This window comes from Aquarana catesbeiana, linkage group LG01 (genome assembly GCF_042186555.1).
Source record: "Aquarana catesbeiana isolate 2022-GZ linkage group LG01, ASM4218655v1, whole genome shotgun sequence".
Taxonomy (NCBI): domain Eukaryota; kingdom Metazoa; phylum Chordata; class Amphibia; order Anura; family Ranidae; genus Aquarana; species Aquarana catesbeiana.
The window spans coordinates 728,742,452-728,766,316 of record NC_133324.1 but is presented as its reverse complement, the minus strand read 5'-3'; the positions used below and the strand labels follow the sequence as shown (position 1 = coordinate 728,766,316).

General features: G+C 43.6%; 1 protein-coding gene across 1 annotated transcript in view; it reads left to right on the top strand.

The window, feature by feature from the left end:
* The window catches only part of OTUD4 (OTU deubiquitinase 4), a gene marked incomplete in the record, with an annotated part of 176,835 nt that overhangs the window by 81,591 nt on the left and 71,379 nt on the right, over nucleotides 1–23,865 (top strand). The window contains 3 exon segments of the mRNA XM_073604542.1: nucleotides 633–705; nucleotides 2,833–2,914; nucleotides 11,171–11,318. Of these exon segments, the coding sequence (XP_073460643.1) occupies nucleotides 633–705; nucleotides 2,833–2,914; nucleotides 11,171–11,318 (303 nt within the window).

Here is a 23,865-nt window from a genome sequence, read left to right as displayed (position 1 = left end):
CTTCTGGAGTCACTGAATAAAATACCGAGAAGTGGGTCCCTACATATGGTGGGCGTGTTTCTTCCACTTACACAGATGAAATGCTTTTTCTGATAATTTCTTACCTGGGCTCCCTCTCGATCCAGTGATGTGCACGAGATCTGAGCTTCTCCTGGGTTTCTAATCGCTCATTTTCTGCGACAGCAGCAGAAGCCATTTTCTCCCGCTGCTGTCAATCACCACCAGTGATAGAGGGGGTGGGGCTGTGGCTCTGTGTCTTATGAATGCATAGAGCTGGGCTCGGGAGTGAGCATGCACCAGTGCCCTCAGAGAAAGCAGGGTCACTATTGGGGTCACAGGCTGAAGAGTAGGAGCCAGGGGGGCTGGTGAAGGACCCAAAAAAGAGGAGCATCAGGGCTGCTCTGTGCAAAACCATTGCCCAGAGCAGGTAAGAATGATGCGTGTGTGTGTGTCTGTCTGTTTTGTTTGTTTTTTTGTTTTATGAACCTTTAATGTCAGTTTAATTTTGACTAGATGTACTCAAACACTTTGATTTGCATGTTTTATCTTTATTGTACAATTTATGAAGTGTTACTTTTTTTTTTAAACAGAAAAAAAAAATTTTTTAATTTTTCGCATGTTTTTGCTTAAAGAAAAGAATTTGTAATTTACCAAGAGCCTGATGTCTCGCCTGCTCATGTCACCGATAACGGCTTCACTGAAGAGGTTTGAGTTTTCTTTTCTCTTATGTTTAAAATTGTTTGTTCTGGCCAAGCTGATCTAAAAATTCCCATTACATTACTATTTTACCGCAGTATGCTCTCTAATACTGTTGTAGCATTAAATGCATATATACAGCACTTCTAGGATAACTATAGACCAAGTGACCAAATAAAAAACATGAATTATTATAACCCTGTGGTGATGCTTTCAACGTAATAAATAAAAAAACATGTTCAATGATTAAAGTGGTAAGTGCTCCAAATAAAGTGCATATGTGCTCCAAGGAAATAGCTGATGCCGTGTGCCACACTCCCCTCTTGTGACCCCACTCTTCTCAGGCGTCACACACAAAGGCTGATAAAACAGGCATCAGTACAACCAGGAAACGCCGCTGGTCGGCGTACGTTCCATGGTTTGAGGAAATGGCAATGTGTTTCGCCCTTCCCCCAGGGCATCATCAAGGACATCCTTGATGACGCTCTGGAGGGGCGAAACGCTTTGACACACTTCCGGTTTCGTCAAACCATTGACCTCATTTACGCCCTCCATGGAACTCACGCCGACCAGCGTCGTTTCCGGGTTGTACTGGTGCCTGTTTTATCAGCCTTTGTGTAAATGACGCCTGAGATGCGTGATTCGTCACAGTAATAACAGTACTTCACTATCAGTGCTTTCTTTTTCTCCCTGTCCTTTGAGCTTGGTCGTTGACTCTGAAAGACCCAGAATAACTTTGGAAGAGGCTCCTGCACATATCCATCTGGCATATACCAGATCTGGTTGATCACAGCTTTTTTTGACCCCAGACTGCTAAGCTGGTGGTTTATGACTTCTGGTGAGGGGTGGGGGGTCACAAGAGCGGAGCGCAGCACACGGAACCAGCTATTTCCTTTGAGCACATATGAACTTTATTTGGAGCACTTGCCATCATTGAACATGTTTTTTTTATATTTATTATGTTGAAATTATCACTGCAGGGTTATAATAATTCATCCTTTTTTTTTTGGCACTTGGTCTATAGTTGTCCTATAAGCGCTGTGTGTATATATTCCATAGTTTTATATTATGAGGTTCAGTACCTTTTGTAACAGCTGCTGTTAGGCCTTTGGTATAAGGTGTGTGTGTGTGTGTGTGTGTGTACTGCTCCTTACACCTTTGCTTACTAAATGCAGTTAATGCAAAAAAAAAAAAAAAAAAAAAAAAAATATATATATATAATTTATTACACACAGTGCTAGCAGGGTAACGAGATATATAATCTCGTTATCCTGCTAGCACTGCGTGTGTGTGTAATAAATTTTATATGTATATATTTGCATTAACTGCATATAGTATGCGAAGGTGTGTTCCGCAGCAGTATGGACGACTTCCTGACGCTGCAGGGGAAAAATCGAGTTGGCCTGAATACCTGTGTCTTGAGAAGCTTTTGTGGTGTGTTTTTATTTATTTTTTTATTTTCTATCCATGATCGAGAAGGCTTGTATTTTTAATCAAAAAATACAGTGCTTCCTCTGGCTGAGGTAGAAACTGTGATGTCCTCCGCCTGCCTCTCTGCTTCGGCCAATTAGAGGAAGCCTTGTATGTCTTTGGCTGAGAAGCATTCAGGTATCAGGTTGACTCTTGTCTTGGCAGCAGATGGGAATTCGCCCGTACTGTTGCTTAATACTGTGCTGCATAAAGTAGGTAGCTAATGCTACTACAATATGATGCAGTGCTCGGAGCACCCGAATAGTAATGTAATAGAAATAGTTTGTTTGGGCCAAATGAAAGCTGGATTTCTTCATACTGCTATGGGACAAAGTACATGTAGTACTTTTTACCGTGTTGCAAAGTGCTTTTCAAATCTAGTTATGAGGTCTGACCTGTCCCCCTCCCCTCCTGCCATAGCTAATCCAGCGACAACTAGGAAGGCTATAGCCACTTTCTCGGCTCTTTCCACAGACAAGCAACGGCAAGAAGAATGCAGAGGGAGGGGGGGACTTTTCAGCATAGAGACAGAGCATTAAAAAAAGTTTAATGGTCTTCTTTTAACTATATATAATATGAATAACGTTCTGTTCTGGATTAAATGTATTAAAATGTTAATTATCCAGACATTACCGCTAGTTAACTAGTATCTGTTTTGTATTCAAGATAATGCTGTGCTTTTCGAATGGAAATCACTATGACATAATTTACCCTTCTGGATATGCTGAAAATGCTGCGTTGTGCCAATGTAAGTTAACTGTTCCATAAAGACATTTTGTGAATGTTTAATGGTGCTGTTTAAGGATGAGCTCCGGTGTGTTCGCACAGCCCACGTGCAGAGCCCGCCAGGAAGTCGGCGCTGCGCTAATCACAGGCAGTGAGACATTTCCTGATCTCTGCAGCCGCGCATTGGGACAATGTCTTACTGCCTGTGATTAGCGCAGCGCAGTTGCGACTTCCTGGCGGGCTCTGCAGGTGGGCTGTGCGAACACGCTGGAGCTCATTCTTACTGTTTGTATGCAGCACCAATCTTACACACACAACACTGGCTGCTTACTTTGCTGGTTCTTTTCATCAGTTATTGAGATTACAGTTTTGTGATCTGCGTTTCCTCTTGGCCGGGAAGTATACTGGCTAAGAATGACTGAGCGATGTTTGCGCAGCATGGCAATAAATGTGGCTTGCATAACTGTTTGAGAGGCTATCCTCCTAACTTCTGCTTTAGGCCCCTTTCACACAGGGTGGATCAGCTCAATAGACTCCACTAGCTCAGCGGGGGATCGCTTCGTTAATCCCCGCTGAGCAGGCGGATGACAGGTCCGTCTCTGCTCTCTGTGCAGGGACGGACCTGTCAGAGCCCCGCTCTCCTCTATGGGAATATCGGATGAAAATGGACAACATGATCATCTGTACGGATGGCGAACGTATCGCCATCCGTCTGTTTTAAGCGGATCTTATCGGATGGCAGACAGGTGTTAGTGGACACATCTCCGCTGACATCTACCTGCCCATTCAAGTCAATGAGTGGCCTGCTCAGATCCGCCTGAAAAACGGACAGGTGGATCTTTGCGGGCCGATCGTGTGAAAGGGGCCTTGGGCTTCCAGTACATTGAACATACAACATGATCTATTGGATTTAAGAAACTTTAAACCATGAATGTATTAGATGATTCACCTACAATTCAATTTAGGAAACAAGTTGCAGTATTTGTAAGAATGTAACTTCTTTAATTTAAATTACAGCTGTAGCAAGCTGTGAAGTGGAGTGTTTTTTTTTTTTTTTTTTTTTTTTTTTTTTTTTTTAATAGTTGTACGTTAGAAGTTCACTTTAAGATATCAGTTGCAGTTTATTTGAAGACAGATTTATAGTTGTGTAGAAACAATACACCCACTGGCCAAAAAAATCTGAAGCTTTGCAGCAACAGTCCAACCATGCAGTTTTGCTTATGGCGAACTGGCAAGCCCTTTCTCAGTGTGCTTTGAACAGATTACTAAAAATAAGTTTTTAAAGTGTGGCAAAACTTTAAAATAGTCATGAGTGCTGGTGTCAGAAGGGTAGGTGTGAGCATTGCTACATTACTTTTGTTTAAGGTGTTTTTAGACTAGAGTACAAGACAACTATTCAGTTTTCGACTTGGGAGCTAATTGGCTTAAGCAATAATGGCAAACCATCAGTCCATTGCAGCAGTTAACATCTCACAATATAATAGTGGGATTCAAGCCCATAGTGCATTACACAGTGCTTTTGGCTGTATGAGGCAGACTCTGTTTAGGGACATCCAGTCATCTTTGGGCAGTTTTCTAACACATGCTGATGCCTACGTGATTAGGTTCAACACCAGGCTGATACACTGCTTTATGAGCATTACGGAATCAAATATATTATGTGGAGCAGCTGTTATCAGGGCCAAAAGTTGTCGGATATTGGCACAGGAGCCAGTAGATTGTTGGTTCCCTTTTGGTTTTGTGCTGTATAAAAAAAAATGCACAGGTCAACGAGGACTCTAGAGAAGATTTAAAGCATCTTCCTTATAAATTTAGCTGTTTTAATAATATATATTATAACATTTAAAGTGGTATTAAAGTTTTTTTTGTTGTTAGATTTACCTGCTCTGTGCAGCCCCAATCCCCCTCTTCTTGGGTTACCTGCCAAATCAATCAAGGATACCAATGTGTGTCAGACACCACGTCTGTGTGTCTGTGTGGTCACTTAACCTTCCTCACCTTCCCACAAAAACATCAATACAAAAAAACATACAATAGCCTTTCCCCATTCGGGAGACCGAAATATCATTTGGACATCCGATGCCAGTAATTGTCCAGAAAAAAAGTTGTAGTATAAAAAAGGCAGAGAAGCTGACCTCTGGTGAACTGCCTACCCACTGTAAACTGTTTGCCTTATTTGTGCACAGGCAATACATTAATAAAGGAATAAAAAAAAAAGAAAGAAAGAAAAAGAGGTAAGTAAAGCTTGCCCACATATGTCCAATTCCCATCAACCTGTCAGACAGTATGATGAGGTATTCAAATAATTCATCCAGGGAAGAGTGTTAATTTCATCAACAAAAATGTTTTAGTCAACGTAATTTTTACAGTCATGAAAATGAAAAATACAGCACATTTTCGTCCACTGACAAACTAAGACGAAAATCTGATCTGTTATCATTATTAAAAAACGAGACGAAAATGGCAAGGAGGGACGTTTGCCAACTTCCGTGTTTTTTTTTTTTTTTTTTTTTTTTTTTTTTTTTTTTTTTAACGAAGCTCTGCCTACTTCCACAATCCACTCCCAGCACCGTGACAAGTCTGAGAGTGCCAGTCTGCCAGATAGTGTGAGTGAGAGGCGAGCGGAACTGTGTGCATTACAGGCCTGAGCCTCCCGAGTCTCGAGTCCCGACTCCTCCTGAGTTCTGACGCCGCGCCAGGCGCCCACCGCCCAGGTGCAGAGCACACTGTGTGAGTGTCGACTAGTGCAGTACTTTGCAGTACAATATTTGTGGTACAGGCACAGCAGGCCTGAGGCTTCCCCCTCCCCTCAGACAACCACCGTCCATCCAGAGCACACTGTGCAACAGTGCAAGCGCAACCGTGCAGGCCTCCTCTGACAGCCTGGCAGTGGCATCCAGGCCTCTGTCGGATTATAGGCCATCCCTCAGACCACCATCCAGGCTCCAGCACTGTGTGTGCTGCATGGCATTTTTATTTCCAAATTTTACAGGCCTACTCTACTCAGACCACTGTCGAGAGCACTATGCACACTGCACTGCAGCATACAGGCTTCCAGTTCCTCCACGACTCCAAACTATACTGGAAATGTCGGCTTCTGTGACTGTCACTGGTAGAAAGAGAAGAGAAGATCTGTGGATGTATTTTACATTTGATGTCAACGACAACAAGACTCTGCAAACCATGTGGAGCGACACTCGCTGGTAAAAATACAACAAACTTGAAGCGTCATTTGCGGACAACTCATCCTGAAATTCATACAAAGGTAAGCACAGCAACACTTGACTCCACTTTTTGGGAACAGTCTTATATTTACATTGGCATTGCAGGGATTTTTCTTTTACAAACTTTCTTGCAGATTTTATTCCTTTTTGTTTTTCTGAAGTAAAAGCTGTTGGTTTGTCTGTCTGTTGTACACTTTAGTCACTGAATTTTAATGGAAGCGAGTGATTTGTTTCATAATATCTATCAGCTGCTGCTTTCCCCGGATTTAAGTATCTCACCAAAACATATGTAAAAGGATGTGGTGGTCACTGGGAGGGGCTGGGGCACTGTCAATTTTGGGACAGGCACCATAAGGCCTAAGGCCGGCCCTGGGAAGGGCTATATATGTAGTATATTTATAGAGAGACAACTTGGAGCTGACTGTGTGGGGTGAGAGCACATAAAATCAGAATAACTTATGACTGAGAGTGACTAATTTTCCCCCCTAATTCAACCCCATAGATATAGAAAATCTCAAATGATGGGCCAAGTCAAGCCAGTGGCAGTGCACAACCACAGCAAACTATTTGCATTGCTCTTTTGGGTGCTTCAAAACAAATTGACTCTAAGGAACAACATGCCAGGAAGGAGGCCATAGCAAGATGGATTGGGTGCACCAGATTACCAGTCAGAACAAATGAGGATGAGGACTTTGTTAGCATGATGGAGTCAGTAGATAGGAAGCTAACTGTTCTAAAGAAAACTAAAATAAGCAATCTGATTGAAAACAGTATGAAGATGAAAAACAAAAATTAAAAAAGAGTAGCTGCTGCTCAGAGTATCTATTTGCACTGATTTGTGGACCAAAAAAGGACTCTCGGCTTCATTTCTTGCCATAAGTACATGCTATTTTTGTGTTGAACAACATAAACCTGAACACATATTGTTGGCCCTTGAACAAGTAGCACACCCACACTGCACAGTCAATCAAATCATGTGTGGACAAATGCTTGCAAGAGTCGGACATACCAAAGAGGAAGATCCTTACAGTGATAACAGACAACGGGAGCAATATGGTGGCAGAATTTAAACAAACCGCAGCAGCAGAAGAACCACCCAGCTCTAGTGAGGATGACTCCCCCATGACAGAAAGTGACTCTGAGGCTGAGACCAAAATTGATCTGCGCTGAGCCATTTTTATTATTCTTTTACATGACATGGTTGACACGAGTCAATTATCACATGGCTATGAGTTTGATATGGGGGGTGCTATCTGCTGTACTCTACGAAGTGCACATTTGTTATTTTTCCACTTTATGTGTAGTCTTGTGTACTGTAAAAGTATTCCCATATGATAAGTGTTAAAATAATAGAATGGAACAGAAACCTTTTCTATACTTTATGCTTATTTGGTTGTGTGTTCCACTTGTTAGGTACCAACAGATTGACATGGACCGGACACCGTGTGTGGTGCATACCTTGCAACTTGTGGTCCACATGGTGCATAAGGAGGCAAGTGTGAAGAGAATACTGGATAAAGCAAGATCAATAGTGAACCTCTTCCACAAGTCTTCAATTGCATCATAGAAGCTATTGGAGCATTGTGGCTTTATTCTTTTAAATTACTTCCTCACACGTTGGTCAAAAACATTCAACATGATCGCAAGACTCCTCAAACAGAGTCAGTTTGCCAAATTGCAAACATGGGATGGGACAACTTGCTCCCTAGTGAATGGCAAAAGTTCACATCATTGCATGACCTACTGCTGCCTTTTCCAGAAGATACTAAAACCCTTCAGAGTGACACCATGTCCCTGGCTGTCCCTGCCCTCTTTGATCTGCTCAGCCATCTTGAGGACTTTAAACAGAACACTAGCTACCAAAACCTTGCAACAGTTGCACAGGATATGTAAGGGAGTGTGAACCAGCATTTTGCTTCATTCTTAGATCCAACTTGCGAAATGTTCTCTCCACTTGCAGCAGCTGCTTGATTTGTCATCCATATCGTCTGTGAAACCCTTGTTGATGTGGCGGATGAGAATATTCAGGAACTGCTTAAAGAAAATCCACATTGCCACACACATAACTTGAGGAATTGTATGACAAAGATGATGTGGTGGAAGAACTATCGCAGGAAATGGAAGAAGCGCTGCCATCCACATCTAAGCAGCCAGTCTTTCGGTTTCTTTCTAAATGCCGCAGAGGATCTCCCCAAACAGCATAGAGCAGCAGATCCTAAAATATAAGGAAGAGCTTTTGCACCAAGTTGCCATAAGTCAGGATACTGCAACAGATTTTTGGCTGTCAAAGAGTGACACTTTTTATCACCAGCTAAAACCTTTTGCATTAGACCTGCTGGCTATGCCAGCTTCTGAAGCCTTTGCAGAGAGGGTATTCAGTGTTACAGATGACCTCTCTAGAGGTCGACAGACTAGGGTAAGGGTCATGTTGGCATGAAGTGCTTTCCTTAAAATGGGTGAATTGAAACAAATAGTGTTTTATTATTCTTTTCAGGTATTTCTATTTCTAACATAAGCATACCTAATACTTGTGGGTTGTGCTTATTGCCATAGGAAGAAATTCAGCAGTTTTAATTGTTAATTAAATTCATAGGAAAAATGCACTGGCTGAGGCTCAGGCTACAAATGCCATTAGTATGTGGAACAATAATAACCACCACTTTTTATCAACTTGTCTTGTACTTTCTCTTAGCATTGACAAATTTGACTATATAGGTAAATATCACACTAATGAGAAAGGAAAATGGATCACTAACGGTAATGGATGGTCAAAAAGGGCAGCCTTTGAGCCTTACCTTATGCTGGGGTCCTGCCCCAGTAGTCTTTTAGTGTGATATTTACCTTTTATTATTGTCATTGCGAATGCTGAGAGGCAGTTGATAAAAAGTGGTGACTGTTATAATTCAGCAAATCCACACACTAATGGCATTATTGTAAACTGTGCACTTTTTCTTTGTATCTGAGAATTAGAACTTTTGAAATAATAAACTGAGAGTAAACTTAGCATTACCCTCAAGTATTGGTTTATTATGCTGTGCCTGTGCCAGACTAGCAGTAAAAGTTCCTGTGCGGCGTGTGCTGTACTTGGCCATGTACAGCTATGGCCAAAATTACACCAATATTAATTTTGAGAATGTCTGCCAGTGCTGCTTCAGTGTTTTTAGATCTTTTGGGTCAGATGTATCTGCTATATATGATCTGACATTTGTCAGATCATTGTATCTGGTAATGCATTCCATAAGTGTCAATGTCAAATGCTTTTCTTGACAATTACATTAAGTTTATGCAAAGAGTCAGTGTTTGCAGTGTTGACTTGAGTTGACCCTAATTTTTCGAAATTTCTGCTGCAATTCGCCCTGGGCCTGGCATCATGGCATGCTGTCATTGTCAATCAACTTCATCTGCGCCACATCCTGATTCCTGACTGATCTGGCACTGCCCATTCTTGCATAATCACTGATTCATTCACCAGCCTCTTGAGGTCAGATTGACCATGACCACCGGTCCACCACAAGTTTTCAAAGGGATTAAAGTCTGGGTAGCTTCCTGGCCATGGACCCCGAAATTTCAGTTTTTTGTTCTCACTTCCCCAAACCACTTAGTTATCACTTTTGCCTTTATGGTAAGGGGCTCCATCATGCTGGAAAAGGCATTGTTGTTCATCATCAAACTGTTCTTAGATGGTTAGGAGAAGTTGTTCTCGTAGCCTAAGGATGTTTTTGTACAATTTATTCATGGCTGTTTCTTTAAGCACCGCTCACTTGGCTGAGAAGCCGCCAACCGCACACATAAATGGTCTCGGGATGCTTTACTGTTGGCATGACAGTCACGCAAAGAGTTCTTTTTTTTTTTGGTATTTTTACGTTGTCCTTTTGTCAAAACTGCAATATTCTTGACAAAACGGTTTTACTTAAATAAAGATGTTCTATAACGACTGTGTCTGTAGTGCATGTTCAAACCTAACCATTAATAACAACATATTCGATTTTTCACTCCAACAGCAGTATATAATGAGTTTGGAAATTGTAGAGAAATGCTTAAAGTGGAGTTCCACCCAAAAATGGAACTTCCGCTTTAAGGTAAGGTGACCCCCTGACATGCCACATTTGGCTTGTTTTTTTTTGGGGGGGGGGGCGGAAACCCTCTTTTTAGAGGGTTCCCGCTCCCACTTCCTCCCGGGACTCCGCAGCGCCCTGTGGCGCCGCAGCGCCCCGTGGTGCTGGAAGGGAGATCACCTCTCCTCCCTCCCTCTCGGCAATCATCTGGGACACGTCACAGGTCCCATAGGATTGCCCGGCCAGTCACAGCGCGCAGCATGGCTCGCGCATGCGCAGTGCATGCCCGGCTGTGAAGCCACAGCACCCTCAGTAACAATGCTGGCGCCACAGAGAGGAGGGTGAGATGAGCGGGGCTTTGTTCCCCCACGTCGCTGGACCCCGGGACAAGTAAGTGTCCGATTATTAAAAGTCAGCAGCTGCAGTATTTGTAGCTGCTGACTTTTATTTATTTTATTTTTTTATTGGAACTCCGCTTTAAATGATGCATTACAATTTAACTACACCCATTAGATTTTAGTCGACTAAAAGGAGTTTTAGTTGACTAAATACGACTAAAACTAAAACACTTGCAGAAGACTAAAATGGGACTGGAACTAAAATGCCATTTTAGTCCTAAGACTAAAACAATCAAATTTTGCTTTCAAAATTAACACTGCCAGGGAGTCCAACCCTTCTTGAAGCGCCTTTGTTTATTCTGACAATTTTCTCATTAAGCGTTATCCAGGTAAGTTTGGCCACAGATTTAATCTACCACTGAACGTTTCCAAGCTGTGGCTATAGCAAGTTTAACCTTAAGAACATTCCTTGTATTTTTTGAATAAAAAACAGAATGACCTAACCAGTTACCCTTTGGCAGTATAACCAGGTGTAGACATTCCCCGACAGGTGCATTTTCCAAACTGAACAGAGTTTTATTTAGAAAGTAGATCAATATCATGACCAGTTCTTACAATTTAACTATGTAATATTATGTTTTGTTCCTTTTTTTTTTTCCAGCTATAATTTATGAGTTACTTTATGAAAAAGTGTTTGAAGTCAATGTTACAAAAAATATGTTGAAAACAGAAGCATTTGACTGGAAAGCTGAAATCTTTGATAGTGATGGTTCAGGATCTGATGGAGACGATGATGCAGCTAGGTATGGACATCTGTAAAAGCATTGCATAGTTTTGTATATACTCTTTTTTTTATAATCGGTGAGAGTTTAAAGCGTAACTCCACTTTTGTTGAGAAAAAAACATTCCCCTCTAGGTGATCTATGTACATTGCAGGGATTTAAAAAAAAAAAACAAAAAAAAAACTTTGTTGCAGATTCCTACCTTTTTTTTTTTTTTTTTTTTTTCCCTAAAAAAAATCACTGTTTGTTCCTCTGTGCCCCTGTACCGAGTTCTAAATGGGAGTGACTTTATAATTATCAACCAGCTGCTGCAGAATCAGCACTCTAATGAGGAAAATTGCAAGGTCTGCATCCCTTTAGACGTTTTTTCCTATTGGGAGTATCACCAATAATGCTATTTTTGTTGCAGGGCTTGCCAAAAAATCTGACTTGTATCTTAATGTAGACTAATGGGAAAATCTGTGAGCCAATCGCAGAAACAGGAAATGTTGATGGGGAGCGTTCTGTACACCTTTTGTGTACAGAACACCTCCAGGTAGCCATATTGCATTTTAAAGAGAATTACAGCACTGCAGATTGAAAATGAAAGGTAATATTCAATAACATTCAATTAGAATATGACTGGTGTTGCAATTGTATATGCTATATTTTTTTATTTGCTTTTTTTCCCCATGAAAGTGGAGTTGCCCTTTAAATATAAATTAGAATTTCAGATACCAGGTAAGAATAAGAAATAAAACATTCTAAATGCAGATTTGTAGCATGTGTTATAATGTGTAATAATATATATAAAATTTGGTCAGCTGAAGCACCATATAAAGACCTCCTACCTGGGCTCCCTTTTCATGGGGAGCGACTATTTGGAGAAAACTTGAACAAATATATCCAAACAATTTCTAATGGGAAAGTGCACTCTTGCCAGTCAAAAGAAAGTATAAACGCCCTTCATTTAAATGGGCTCTTCCCCTAGAGGAAGATCTCGGATTCAGACCCAGGCTCAAGAGAAGTCCTGGGGTCGGAAACCTGCAAGCCAGAATCTTAAAGCCTCATTATGAAGAGGCAACACCAAGGTGGGGGGGAAGACTGCTGCAGTTTTCAGAAGTCTGAAAAGAGGAAATTCAGGACAGATGGGTCATCCCCATGGTAATGCTGGGGTACAAGCTGGAATTTCGGGACTTTCCACTGTCTCGCTTCCTGAGGTCAAGCGTTCACAAAGATCCAGAGAAAAGACAATCTCTGTTTCAAGCACTAGACCGATTAATATCTCAAGGGGTGATCATACAGATCCCCACAAAAGAGCAAGGTTTGGGGTTTTATTCAAACCTTTTTATGGTACCAAAACCAAACGAAGATGTCAGACCCTTTCTAGATCTAAGAAATCTAAATCAGTTCCTGAAGATCCGCTCCTTTTGCATGGAGATGATCAGGTCAGTTTCTATCCTTCTAGGAGCAGAACTTCTGACTTCAATTGACATCAGGGATGCATATATAAATGTTCCTATATTTCCCGCTCATCAAAAGTTTCTGCGGTTCGAGTTAGAACAGCAGCATTTCCAGTTTGTAGCCCTGCCCTTCGGGCTAGCCACAGCACCCCTGGTGTTCACCAAAGTGCTGGCACCACCTCTAGCCAGGTTAAGGGCACAGAGCATAACAGTCAGAGCGTACCTAGACGATCTATTACTAATAGATCAGTCGGTGGCTCATTTTGAGCAAAGCGTACGCACTACAACCAACTATCTGAAGAGTTGGGTTGGATTCTCAACCTAGAGAAATTTTCCTTAATACCGCAAAAAAGGCTGGAGTACTTGGGTCTGATCATAGACACAGCCCAGGAAAAGGTGTTCTTGCCTCAGGCAAAGATCAACTCCATAAAAGAGTTGGTGCGGATGGTCAGGTTAAATGGTGATCCCTCCATTCACCTTTGCATGAGGTTGCTAGAAACCATGGTGGCTTCATTCGAAGCAGTTCCCTATGCCCAGTTTCATTTAAGACTGTTTCAAAACAGTATCCTGTCTGCTTGGAACAAAACAATTCAAGCTTTAGACTTGCCAACGCGGCTGTCCCCAAGAGTGTCCCAAAGTCTCACTTGGTGGTTACTAACCAAGAATCTGCTGAAAGGAAAATCCATCAGACCAGTCATCTGGAAAGTGGTAACGACGGATGCCAGCCTTTCAGGCTGGGAAGCAGTACTAGAAAAGACAACTGTCCAAGGACAGTGGTCAAGAACCGAAAAGAACCTTGTCCATTAATATCCTAGAGATTCGGGCAGTACGTCTGGCTCTAAAGACCTGGACTTTCAGGTTTACAGGATTTTTCTGTCAGGATTCAACCTGACAATGCCACAGCTGTGGCCTATATCAATCACCAAGGGGGCACAGAAAGTCTCTCAGTGCAGAGGGAGGTGAACTATATTCTAACTTGGGCAGAAAGGAATGTTCCGTGCCTATCGGCAGTCTTCATTCCGGGGGTAGAGAATTGGCAGGCGGACTACTTGAGTCGCCAGCAGTTATTCCCAGCGGAATGGTCTCTTCACCCCGACATATTTCGGGCTGTTTGCAAAAGATGTGGGACAACGGAAATAGATCTTCTAGTTGGTGACCCCATGGGATCAGTTCTCACTGATCTATGCATTCCCCCCCTATTCAGTTGCTGCCTCGACTTCTTTGCAGGATCAAGCTGGAAAGAATGACAGCAATTCTGGAGGCACCAGCATGGCCCAGAAGGTCATGGTATGCAGAAATAGTAAAGATGGCAGTGGAGGGCCTATGGTCCCTCCCACTACGGCCAGATCTGCTCTCTCAGGGACCGATATTCCATCCTTCCGGTCTCTAAATTTAACGGCTTGGCTAATTAAACCCACATTCTGAAGAAACGTGGGTTTTCCGGGTCAGTTATCTCTACCCTGATTAATGCAAGGAAGCCAGCTTCCAGAACTATATATTATAGAGTCTGGAGGGCTTATGTTTTCTGGTGTGAATCCAAGGGTTGGCACACTCGGAGATGTATCATAGGCAGAATTCTTGCCTTTCTACAATTAGGGGTAGAAAATAAATTGGTCTTGAGTACTATTAAAGTCCAAGTCTCAGCTTTATCGGTCTTATTTCAAATGACCACTTGCTACTCCTTTCTTTAGTCTGGGGTTTTATACAAGGCGTGACGTGGCTTATTACACCCGTCAAACCTCCCTTGAACCCTTGGGACTTGAACTTCGTTTTGTCTGTGTTACAAAAAACAGCCATTTGAACCAATACAACATATTCCCCTAGTCCTTCTGACAAGGAAGTTTGGTATTTTTGGTTGCTATATCCTCAGCAAGGAGGGTTTCGGAATTGGCTGCTCTTTCTTATAAAGAGCCATTTTTGATTTGTCATGGGGACAGAGTGGTGTTACACCCTCGTTCACCTGAACCAAGATATTGTCCTGCCATCGTATTTTCCAAAACCATGTTCCAGGGAAGAAGAGTCACTACATTGTCTTGATGTGGTGAGAGTAGTGAAAATATATTTTAAGGCAACTGCTCAGATTCGTAAGACTGATTTCTTATTTATTCTGCCAGAGGGTCCTAAGAAAGGACAGGCAGCGTCAAAATCCACTGTCGCTAGGTGGATTCGACAAATGATAATTCTTAATAACTTATGTTTTAGGGGTAACATTCCCCCGTTTCAAGTTAAGGCGCACTCTACCAGGTCGGTTAGTGCTTCTTGGGCAGTGTGTCGCCAGGCCTCCATGGCTCAGATCTGTAAGGCCGCAACTTGGTCTTCGGTGCATACATTCACAAGATTTTATCAGCTGGATGTAAGGAGGTATGAGGATATCGCCTACAGGCGCAGTGTGCTGCAGGCAGCAGTATAAATCCTCAAGTCTGTGGGTACCCTGCGGGTTGTCTCCCTCCCCTCAAATAGCATTGCTATGGGAAGTCCCGTTAAGTAATTAAGGTTCTGTGCCCCATGCGATAAAGAAAATAGGATTTTTATTACAGCTTACCTGTAAAATCCTTTTCTTGGAGTACATCATGGGACACAGAGGTCCCTCCCCTCTTTTGGGGTTTAAGTATATTGCTTTGCTACAAAAACTGATATGCTCGTGGAAGGAGGAGGGGTTATATAGGGAGTGAACTTCCTTGATTGGATATAACCAGTGTCAACACCTGAAGGTGGCCTATAACCCATTAAGTAATTACTTAAGGCTCTGTGTCCCATATTGTACTCCAAGGAAAGGATTTTACAGGTAAGCTGTAATAAAAATCCTAATTTCCCCCCCCCCAAAAAACATGTTTGAAAAACTGCTGAGCAAATACTGTGTGACTTAAAAAGTTGCAACGACCGCCATTTTATTCCCTAGGGTCTCTGCTAAAAAAAAAAAAAACGTTTGGGGGTTCTGAGTAATCTTCTAGAAAAAAAAAAGATTATTTTTATATGTAGGAGTGAAGTGCCAGAATTGGCCAGGATGGGAAGTAGTTAATGCTGTTGTGGAAGCTCTGTGAAGGGTCCTGGGCCTCAGCCGAGAGTATGTTTAAAACTGGAGAGAGAGAGATTTGTAGAACAGTGGTCTATTCCCACTGTGGATCTTCCAGCGACCCACTCTAACCGGGAATCTACTAGACCAGAAAAGGACGTGCTTACCTTTTAAATAGTTTGCTCACCAGTGATTGTAATCATTCCCTTTTAAAGCCCATTTTTCTTTGGCAGGCTTTGTCCTGCCTCCAGTGTTTGCTGTAACCTTAAAATGTCAAACCATAGCAAAATGGGTTACATTTCTTGAAAAGGATATTTCCACTGTTGGAGTGAACCCTTTTCTTTCTTTTTTTTTTTTTCTTTTTTTTTTTATTTTTTTCTTCAAATTTTTATTTTTTATTTTTTTTGAGACATGAGAGCACAAAATACAATATCTTTAGTTACATGAAAGCGGTACAATGGCATCAGGTGAGGTAAAACAACATACCATGTCATAGACCGAGTCTCTGAATACAATTAGGCAAATTATGACAAGCATGCCTTCCACTCTTAACATGTAAGGACCACCCTATGGAGGGTCTAAAAGAATATGGTTGTAAACCTCTACTGCTAATTCACTAAATGTCTATTCCATTGCATTTTAATGTGTAGCAGTGAGTGATCCCGTGGTCTCCATCTCAACCTTTTCAAATATTATAAAACAGTAATAGAAAATATGTCTGTAGAAAAATTAGCAGAAGAATAGAGACATAAGAAAGGGAAGAAAATGAGCTAAGAAGAGGGCAAGAAAGCCACTGGGAGCTTGGCGAAGGAAAGGCGTTTGGGGTGAGGGGGTCTTGGGGGGAGGGTAGAGAGTGGAGGGAAGAAAGAGTGGTGGTAGTGGGGGGGTCCGTCCCTCGTCAGACAAGGCAAACATGTTCTAGAGTGTCCACGTCTTAGTGTAGCCTTCCTGTTTGTGATGGGCTTTGAGGATAAGATCCTCCATTTTGTTGATTTCCTCCACTTTTTGGGCCATAAGCCTATGGATGGAGGTTGTGTGGACTTCCAAAATAGAGGGATGCGCGCCTTGGCTGCATCGAGGAGATGGCGGATTTTTTTTTTTTTTTAATTTTGCTTGAAATGTTGGAGGCATGGAGCAGAAAGAAGGCTGGATCTTCTGGTATGGGGCACTCTGTAAACTTTTGGGCAATGTGCTAGATTGTCTTCCAGAACTTTTCCAGCTCAGAACAGGTCCAGAAGATGTGGAGGATTGTTCCCCGGTCCTCTTGGCACCTCCAGCAGCGATCCGAGGACAAGGGGAAGAATATTTTTAGTTTTGCGGGGGTATTATACCTTCTGGTGACAATTTTAAAATTGGTCTACTGTATCTTTGTACATTTAGAGGATTTGGAAGTGAAGTGAAGAATTTTGTCCCTTTGAAGGGAGGAGAGCGTGCTCTAGATATCCTTCACCCATATACTAAGGCATTTCGGTTGGTAGCCATCAGGCGGCGTAGTCAACAGTTTGTAGGCGGCTGATAGGGTATGAGGCGTGGCGCCCCCATCAGAGCAATAAGTCTCGAGGGTGGTGAGAGTTTGGCAGAAACTGTCTAGGGAGAGGTAAAGTCTTGAAAAAAAAAATGGTTAATTTGGAAGGCCCTCCTGTGGTCCAGTCGGATCGGTCCCTCTGTGCTCATTAGATAGGGATGGCCACCTACTATGGGTGAGAAAATGGGAGGCTTGGAAGCATCCAGAATTCTTCAAGGAGTGGAAGACAGGGTCTTGGAATCTCGGGGAAAATAGAGGGTTTCCAAGTATTGGATATAATGGGGAGTGGGTCACCCTAAGGGACGATCTAAGGAAAAGGGACTAAAGTCTGTGTAGTTGGCCCCACTAGGGTGTGATTTTTGATAGCATTTGGCAGCGAATGGTAGCACCAGGGTGCTCTGTCTAATGTAATGTTGCATTGGGACTGTTCCAGGCGAGGCCACAATTTAGTAGTCTGTTGGCAGTTCCAGTCAGTAAGTCTGGTCAAGTGGGTTGCCTGGTGATATTTACGTAGGTCTGGCACCACTAGGCTGCCATAAATTTTGGGTAGCGTGAGCTTCCGCCTGTTCAGCCTCGGTCGTTTGTGCCCAGATAAAGTCGGAGAACATCGCTCTAATGATTGAAGTAGTTGGAGGGTATGAGGATTGGCAGGGCTTGTAGGAGGTACAAGAATTTGGCGAGTATGCTCATCTTGAGGATGTTACACCTACCGAACCATGAATAAAGGCCTGTGTGCCACCTGTTTAAGCAGTTTTAGAGCATTTTTCAGTAATGGTGGGAAGTTCAGGGCCTAGATTTGGGACATTTTAAGGGAGGTATGTAGGTTAATAGATATTTCAGGGCGGTTTTCGTCCACTTGAATTTGAAACAGGCCTGGAGATTGGTGAGAAGGGGCTGTGGTATACCTATCCCCGTTGCTTCGGACTTGTCGAAGTTGATTGTCGAAGTCTTTTTGAAATCTGTGAAAGAGATTCAGGAGCGAGATTGTAGGGTTTGTGAGTGAGAACAGCATATCGTACGTGGAGACCTTCTGTTGGGTATCCCCAATCTCCCCTCCCGTGATGTCTGGGTTTAGGCGTACAGTGCACAGGAGCTGCTCCAGTGACAGGGGGCTGGGTTGTGAAGGGTTTAGACAGTACACCATTAGCTCTGACTTGAGCCGAATGGGTAGAGTACAGTATATTTATCCAGTTAAACATGGTGCTGCTGAATCCCACATATCTTAAGACATAAGACATAAATAGCCATTTCACCCTGTCAAAGGTCTTTTCTGCGTCTGTGCCCAGGAATACGCAGGAAGTACCATTCCCATTGACCACGTGTAGGAGGTTCAGGACTGGTCATGTTGTCTCTGGCCTCACGAGTCGGTACAAAGCCAACTTGGTCCAAGTGGATCAAGTTTGGAAGATGTTGTTGGTTTCTGGTGGCCAGGAGTTTCGTAAAAATATTTAGGTCAGTGTTGAGCAGCGAAATCGGCCTGTAGCTGCCACAAGAGGTGGGGTCCTTGCCTTCCGTGGGGATCATTGCTATGTGTGCTGATAGTGTATCACGAGGGAACGTCGTAGTCAATCCTAGGGCATTAAAGAATTTTGTGTATGAATTTATCGAGGGATCATAGCAAGGTTTTATAGTACGAAATGGTAAGACCATCCGGACCTGGAGCGTTCCCTAGTTTAGTGGTTCCTATTGCGCATTGAATCTCCTCTAGTGTGATAGGCTCATCCAATAGTTTAATAAAACTGTAGGTGAACAAATACAAACCGTCCAACGAATCTGTCCTACCACCACTGCGCTAAATATGGAGAAAAATATGTATATAAATGAAATAAATAAACCTACAAAAGCTGCCACTTAAAATAGAAAGTACCGTATTTATCGGCGTATAACACGCACCCCAATTTAGGAGGGAATTTTAAGGGAAAAAAACTTTTTAGGAGGGAAGTTGAAGGGAAAAAAACTTACATTTAAATGCCCATCATTGCAGCCTTGCCCTAGTGCAGCCTTGCCCCGGTGCAGCCTTGCCCCGGTGCAGCCTTGCCCCGGTGCAGCCTTGCCCCGGTGCAGCCTTCCCCGGTGCAGCCTTCAAACCACTATCCCAGCTAACCTGGGCTTCAAAATCGCCGACCGCGATTTGAAAATGGCGCCGCCGGCGCCGAAATACACAGAGCCGGTCCTCGGCTCTTCCCGGCGGCTCTCGTTCACTTTCGCCTCCACTCGTAGTCCCGAGTGGGGCTATCCGAACCTAGCCGAGTAGGTTCGGATAGCTCCGCTCAGGACTACGAGTGGAGCCGAAAGTGAACGAGAGCTGCCGGAAAGAGCCGAGGACCGGCTCTGTGTATTTCGGCGCCGGCGGCGCCATTTTCAAATCGCGGTCGGCGATTTTGAAGAATTGACAGCTCGGGATCGCAGGGGATCGGCGTATAACACGCACCTGCGATTTTTCCCCTGATTTTCAGGGGAAAAAAGTGCGTGTTATACGCCGATAAATACGGTATATATATCTGAATTTCCCCTACAGCCAAGATGGAAAAGTGGCGCTAGCCCTACTCCTTGTGGGATGAACACTAGTGACGTTTACACTGTCAATTTGGTGATTAAAGCAATCCCAAAATAGGCAAAAAATAAGTGTAATGAAAAACATCTCTACATTCACCTCTTAGTGTAAATTAATGTTAATTAGCACAAAACATGTAGTGACTAAATCAATACATAATTATTATACCCTAAATGAGTGTAGTATCAAATACCAAAAATTTGCATAAACAATGAACAAATCGCATAACATAACTCAAAAAGTCTGTGATACATCAATATTCTTAACACTCCGTAATATCTCAGTGCACTGGTGTCACGCTTTCAGCACCCTAGAAAATAAAAATACAAATAAAAATAAAAAGAACTGAAAAAGCTGGAAAAAAAATATAATAGTACAAAAAATATAAAAGTGAAAAGTGAAAGTCCACATATGATGTGAAAAATGGGAAGGAAATTCCGAAGAAATAAGTGTCTCCACTTGAAAGTGCTGCAAATCCAAATGTCCACCACACCTCAGTGACGTGACTCCACTCCCCTGTGAATTTCAAACTCACCAGCAATAAAGGCCTCCCACTCTCGTGTTTGGCCCAAAATAAGCCTCAACCCACTCTTATAGGGGTTAAACCGCGCCACTGTTATCCACCGCTAATATTCCAGACTCTATCCTCAGGGTGATGTTTCACATAAAGGATGAGAAGAAATGCTCCAATAGTTTGCTTACCTCAGAGGACATTTTTGGGCGTTGGCTAAGTAGTCCGTCACTTGGGTCTGGGAGGGAGAGTCCCTTTGCAGGTTATAAAGGGATGCATAGAACCCTTGGAATTCCCTCGCTGTGTTTGGGAAGGGAAAATTTCTGGCCTGAAGGTGACATATGTGGTATGTAATAGCATCTGATCTCAGGGATTTGGCCAGGAGTTTACCGCATTTGTTGCCGGATTCATAGGATATTTTTCGACAGACATGTATTGCCGCTTTAGCTTTAAAATGCATCAGGTCGGCATTTGTTTTTCTGTAGTATCAGGAGTTCTGTCTCTAAAGAGTGTGTGTCAGGCCGTGTTTGTCTGGCTTCCACCAAGCTTAAGTCATCAAGAAGGGAGGTCAGCTGTAGTGTGTTTTTTGATTCGGGATCCCTGCTTAATGAGCACTCTGCGGATCACCGCCTTGTGTGCTTCCCACACAATGCCAATCTTGCTGTCTAGTGTGTCGTTAGTCTGGAAATTTCAATTCTCTGGTAATGTCCTTGAGCGCACCTTCGTCTTGTAGGAGACTTTCATTCAACCTCCAAGTTCTCGTTTTGGATGTGAGGCTTAGTGCGTACAACAGTAGGATCGGAGCGTGATCCAACCATGTGATAGACCCGATCGAGGAGTTTCGGACTGCTTGTAGTTGGGAATGCGGGATTAGAAAATAGTCAGTCCTAGAATACTGTTTGTCAGAGGTGTAGCTTGAAACTTGTGGGCCCCGATGCAAAAGTTGACCTGGGCCCCCCACTTCTTCCAACGTGCGTGCAGATACATCCACCGCACGCCAAGATACTCAAAGTGGCTTAAGAGTTTTGAGTTCCCAGAGTTTCTCTTTACATCAGAGGACAGGGATCACCCCTGGAGAATCCGAGGACAGGGATCACCCCTGGCAGGTCACTTGGCAGAGCTCCTTTCCCATTCCAGCACTGTATACAGTTCCCCCCCACACTACACAGGGCTGAAATCACATTCCTTTACACACAGTCTGTCAGCCTTCACAGGGTGTATCTGGCTTTTATGTTGCCCTTCTGACCTGTGAAATTCTCTGGTTGGAACAGCAGTGTAGTTGCAGTAGGCAGATACACCCTGTGCAGATCATGACTGGCTGTGTTGTAAAGGAATGTGATTTCAGCCTTGCATAGGAAGAACAGTATAGAGTGCTGTAATTGGAAAGGAGCTCAGTAGCTGGGCATAGCATGCAGGGTGGAGGGGGTGGTCAGGGGGCTTTGGGGGGGGGGGGGGGTGCAACTTAGGGCAAAGCCATGTGACACAAAATCTGGAGCCTGCAGCCCTTCAGGGCCCCCCCTGGGGTGTTAAGGGATTTGCAGTGTCATACCTCACCAGTGACATTGGTCCTATCGTGGCTACAGGACGGCACTCTCCTCCTCTTGCCTCGCTGAGCTCGGTTACCATTCCATGTTGCCAGCACACAGCACAGACACTTCGCCATCTTGGGCTGTTCTCACCTTGTGCTTCTCTCCATTCAGGAAATGGCTCACAGCTTCTCCCCAGCCAATGGGAACAGAGGGGTGTGGACTGTGGAAGGCAAAGTAGAAGCCCAGTACTGGAGCATGGCTGTGGGGCCCTAGGGCAGATCAGAGCTGGATTTTGTGGAGGATATGATATGACAGGGAGGCTGCAGGGGCCCTCTGGAGCTAGGGGCGGGGTTGCAATTGTGACCCTTGCAACCCCTTATGCTACGCCCATGCTGTTTGTGGCAAGGAGTAGAAAGTGTAATCCCTTTCAGAGGGGTGAAAAAGGGGAGAAAAGATGTAGGCGAGAGCAAGTGGCGAGAGGTAGAGGGGGTAATAGGACTGAGAAACAGAGAGACCCCTGTGGGGAAAATGACCCAGAGGGGGTGGGTTTAAAAGGGCAGGTTACTTTTTTTTTTTTTTTTTTTTTTTTTTATATAGAGAACCAACCTAAGGAGGGAGAAAGACTAAGATGGTAGCAAAACAATGCTAATACACTCCCCAGTACCAGACTGGTAATCTAACGTTGGCCTATGTGGGAGTGTGGTTAGAAACCGCTGGGGAGAAACTCGCCGGCCACCCCTGACCACCGTGAGTGCTGAGATTGTGAAATAAACATGGACAAATACTGAATGGCATGTATATGTACAGTATCTCACAAAAGTGAGTACACCCCTCAATATTTTATTATATCTTTTCATGTGACAACATTGAAGAAATTGCATTTTGCTACAATGTAAAGTAGTGAATGTACAGCTTGTATAACAGTGTAAATTTGCTGTCCCCTCAAAACAACTCCACACACAGCCATTAGTGTCTAAACTGCTGGCAACAAAAGTGAGTACACCCCCAAGTGAAAATGTCCAAATTGGGCTCAAAGTGTCATGTTTTCTGTGGCCACCATTATTTTCCAGCACTGCCCTAACCCTCTTGGGCATGGAGTTCACCAGTGCTTCACGTTTTCTCACTGGAGTCCTCTTCCAATCCTCCATGATGACATCACAGATCTAGTGGATGTTAGAGACCTTGCGCTCCTCCACCTTCCGTTTGAGAATGCCCTACAGATGCTCAGTAGGGTTTAGGTCTGGAGACATGCTTGGCCAGTCCATCATCTTTACCCTCAGCTTCTTTAGCAAGGCAGTGATGGTCTTGGAGGTGTGTTTGTGGTTGTTATCATGTTGGAATACTGCCCTGCGGCCCAGTCTCAGAAGGGAGGGGTTCATGCTCTGCTTCAGTATGTCACAGTACATGTCATTCATGGTTCCCTCAATGAACTGTAGCTCCCCAGTAACAGCAGCACTCATGCAGCCCCAGACCATGACACTCCCACCACCATGCTTGACTGTAGGCAAGACACACTTGTCTTTGTACTCCTCACCTGGTTGCCACCACATACGCTTGACACCACCTGAACCAAATACGTTTATCTTGGTCTCATCAGACCACAGGATATGGTTCCAGTAATCCATGTCCTTAGTCTGCTTGTCTTCAGCAAACTGTTTGCGGGCTTTCTTGTGCATCATCCTTAGCAGAGGCTTCCTTCTGGGACAACAGCCATGCAGACCAATTTGATGCAGTGTGTGGCGTATGGTCTTAGCACTGACAGGCTGACCCCTCACCCCTTCAACATTTGCAGCAATGCTGGCAGAACTCATTCCCAAAGACAACCTCTGGATATGACGCTGAGCATGTGCACTCAACTTCTTCGGTCAGCTATGGCAAAGCCTGTTCTGAGTGGAACCTGTTCTGTTAAACCGCTGTATGGTCTTGGCCACTGGCCTGCAACCCAGTTTCAGTGTCTTGGCAATCTTCTGATAGCCTAGGCCATCTTTATGTAGAGCAAC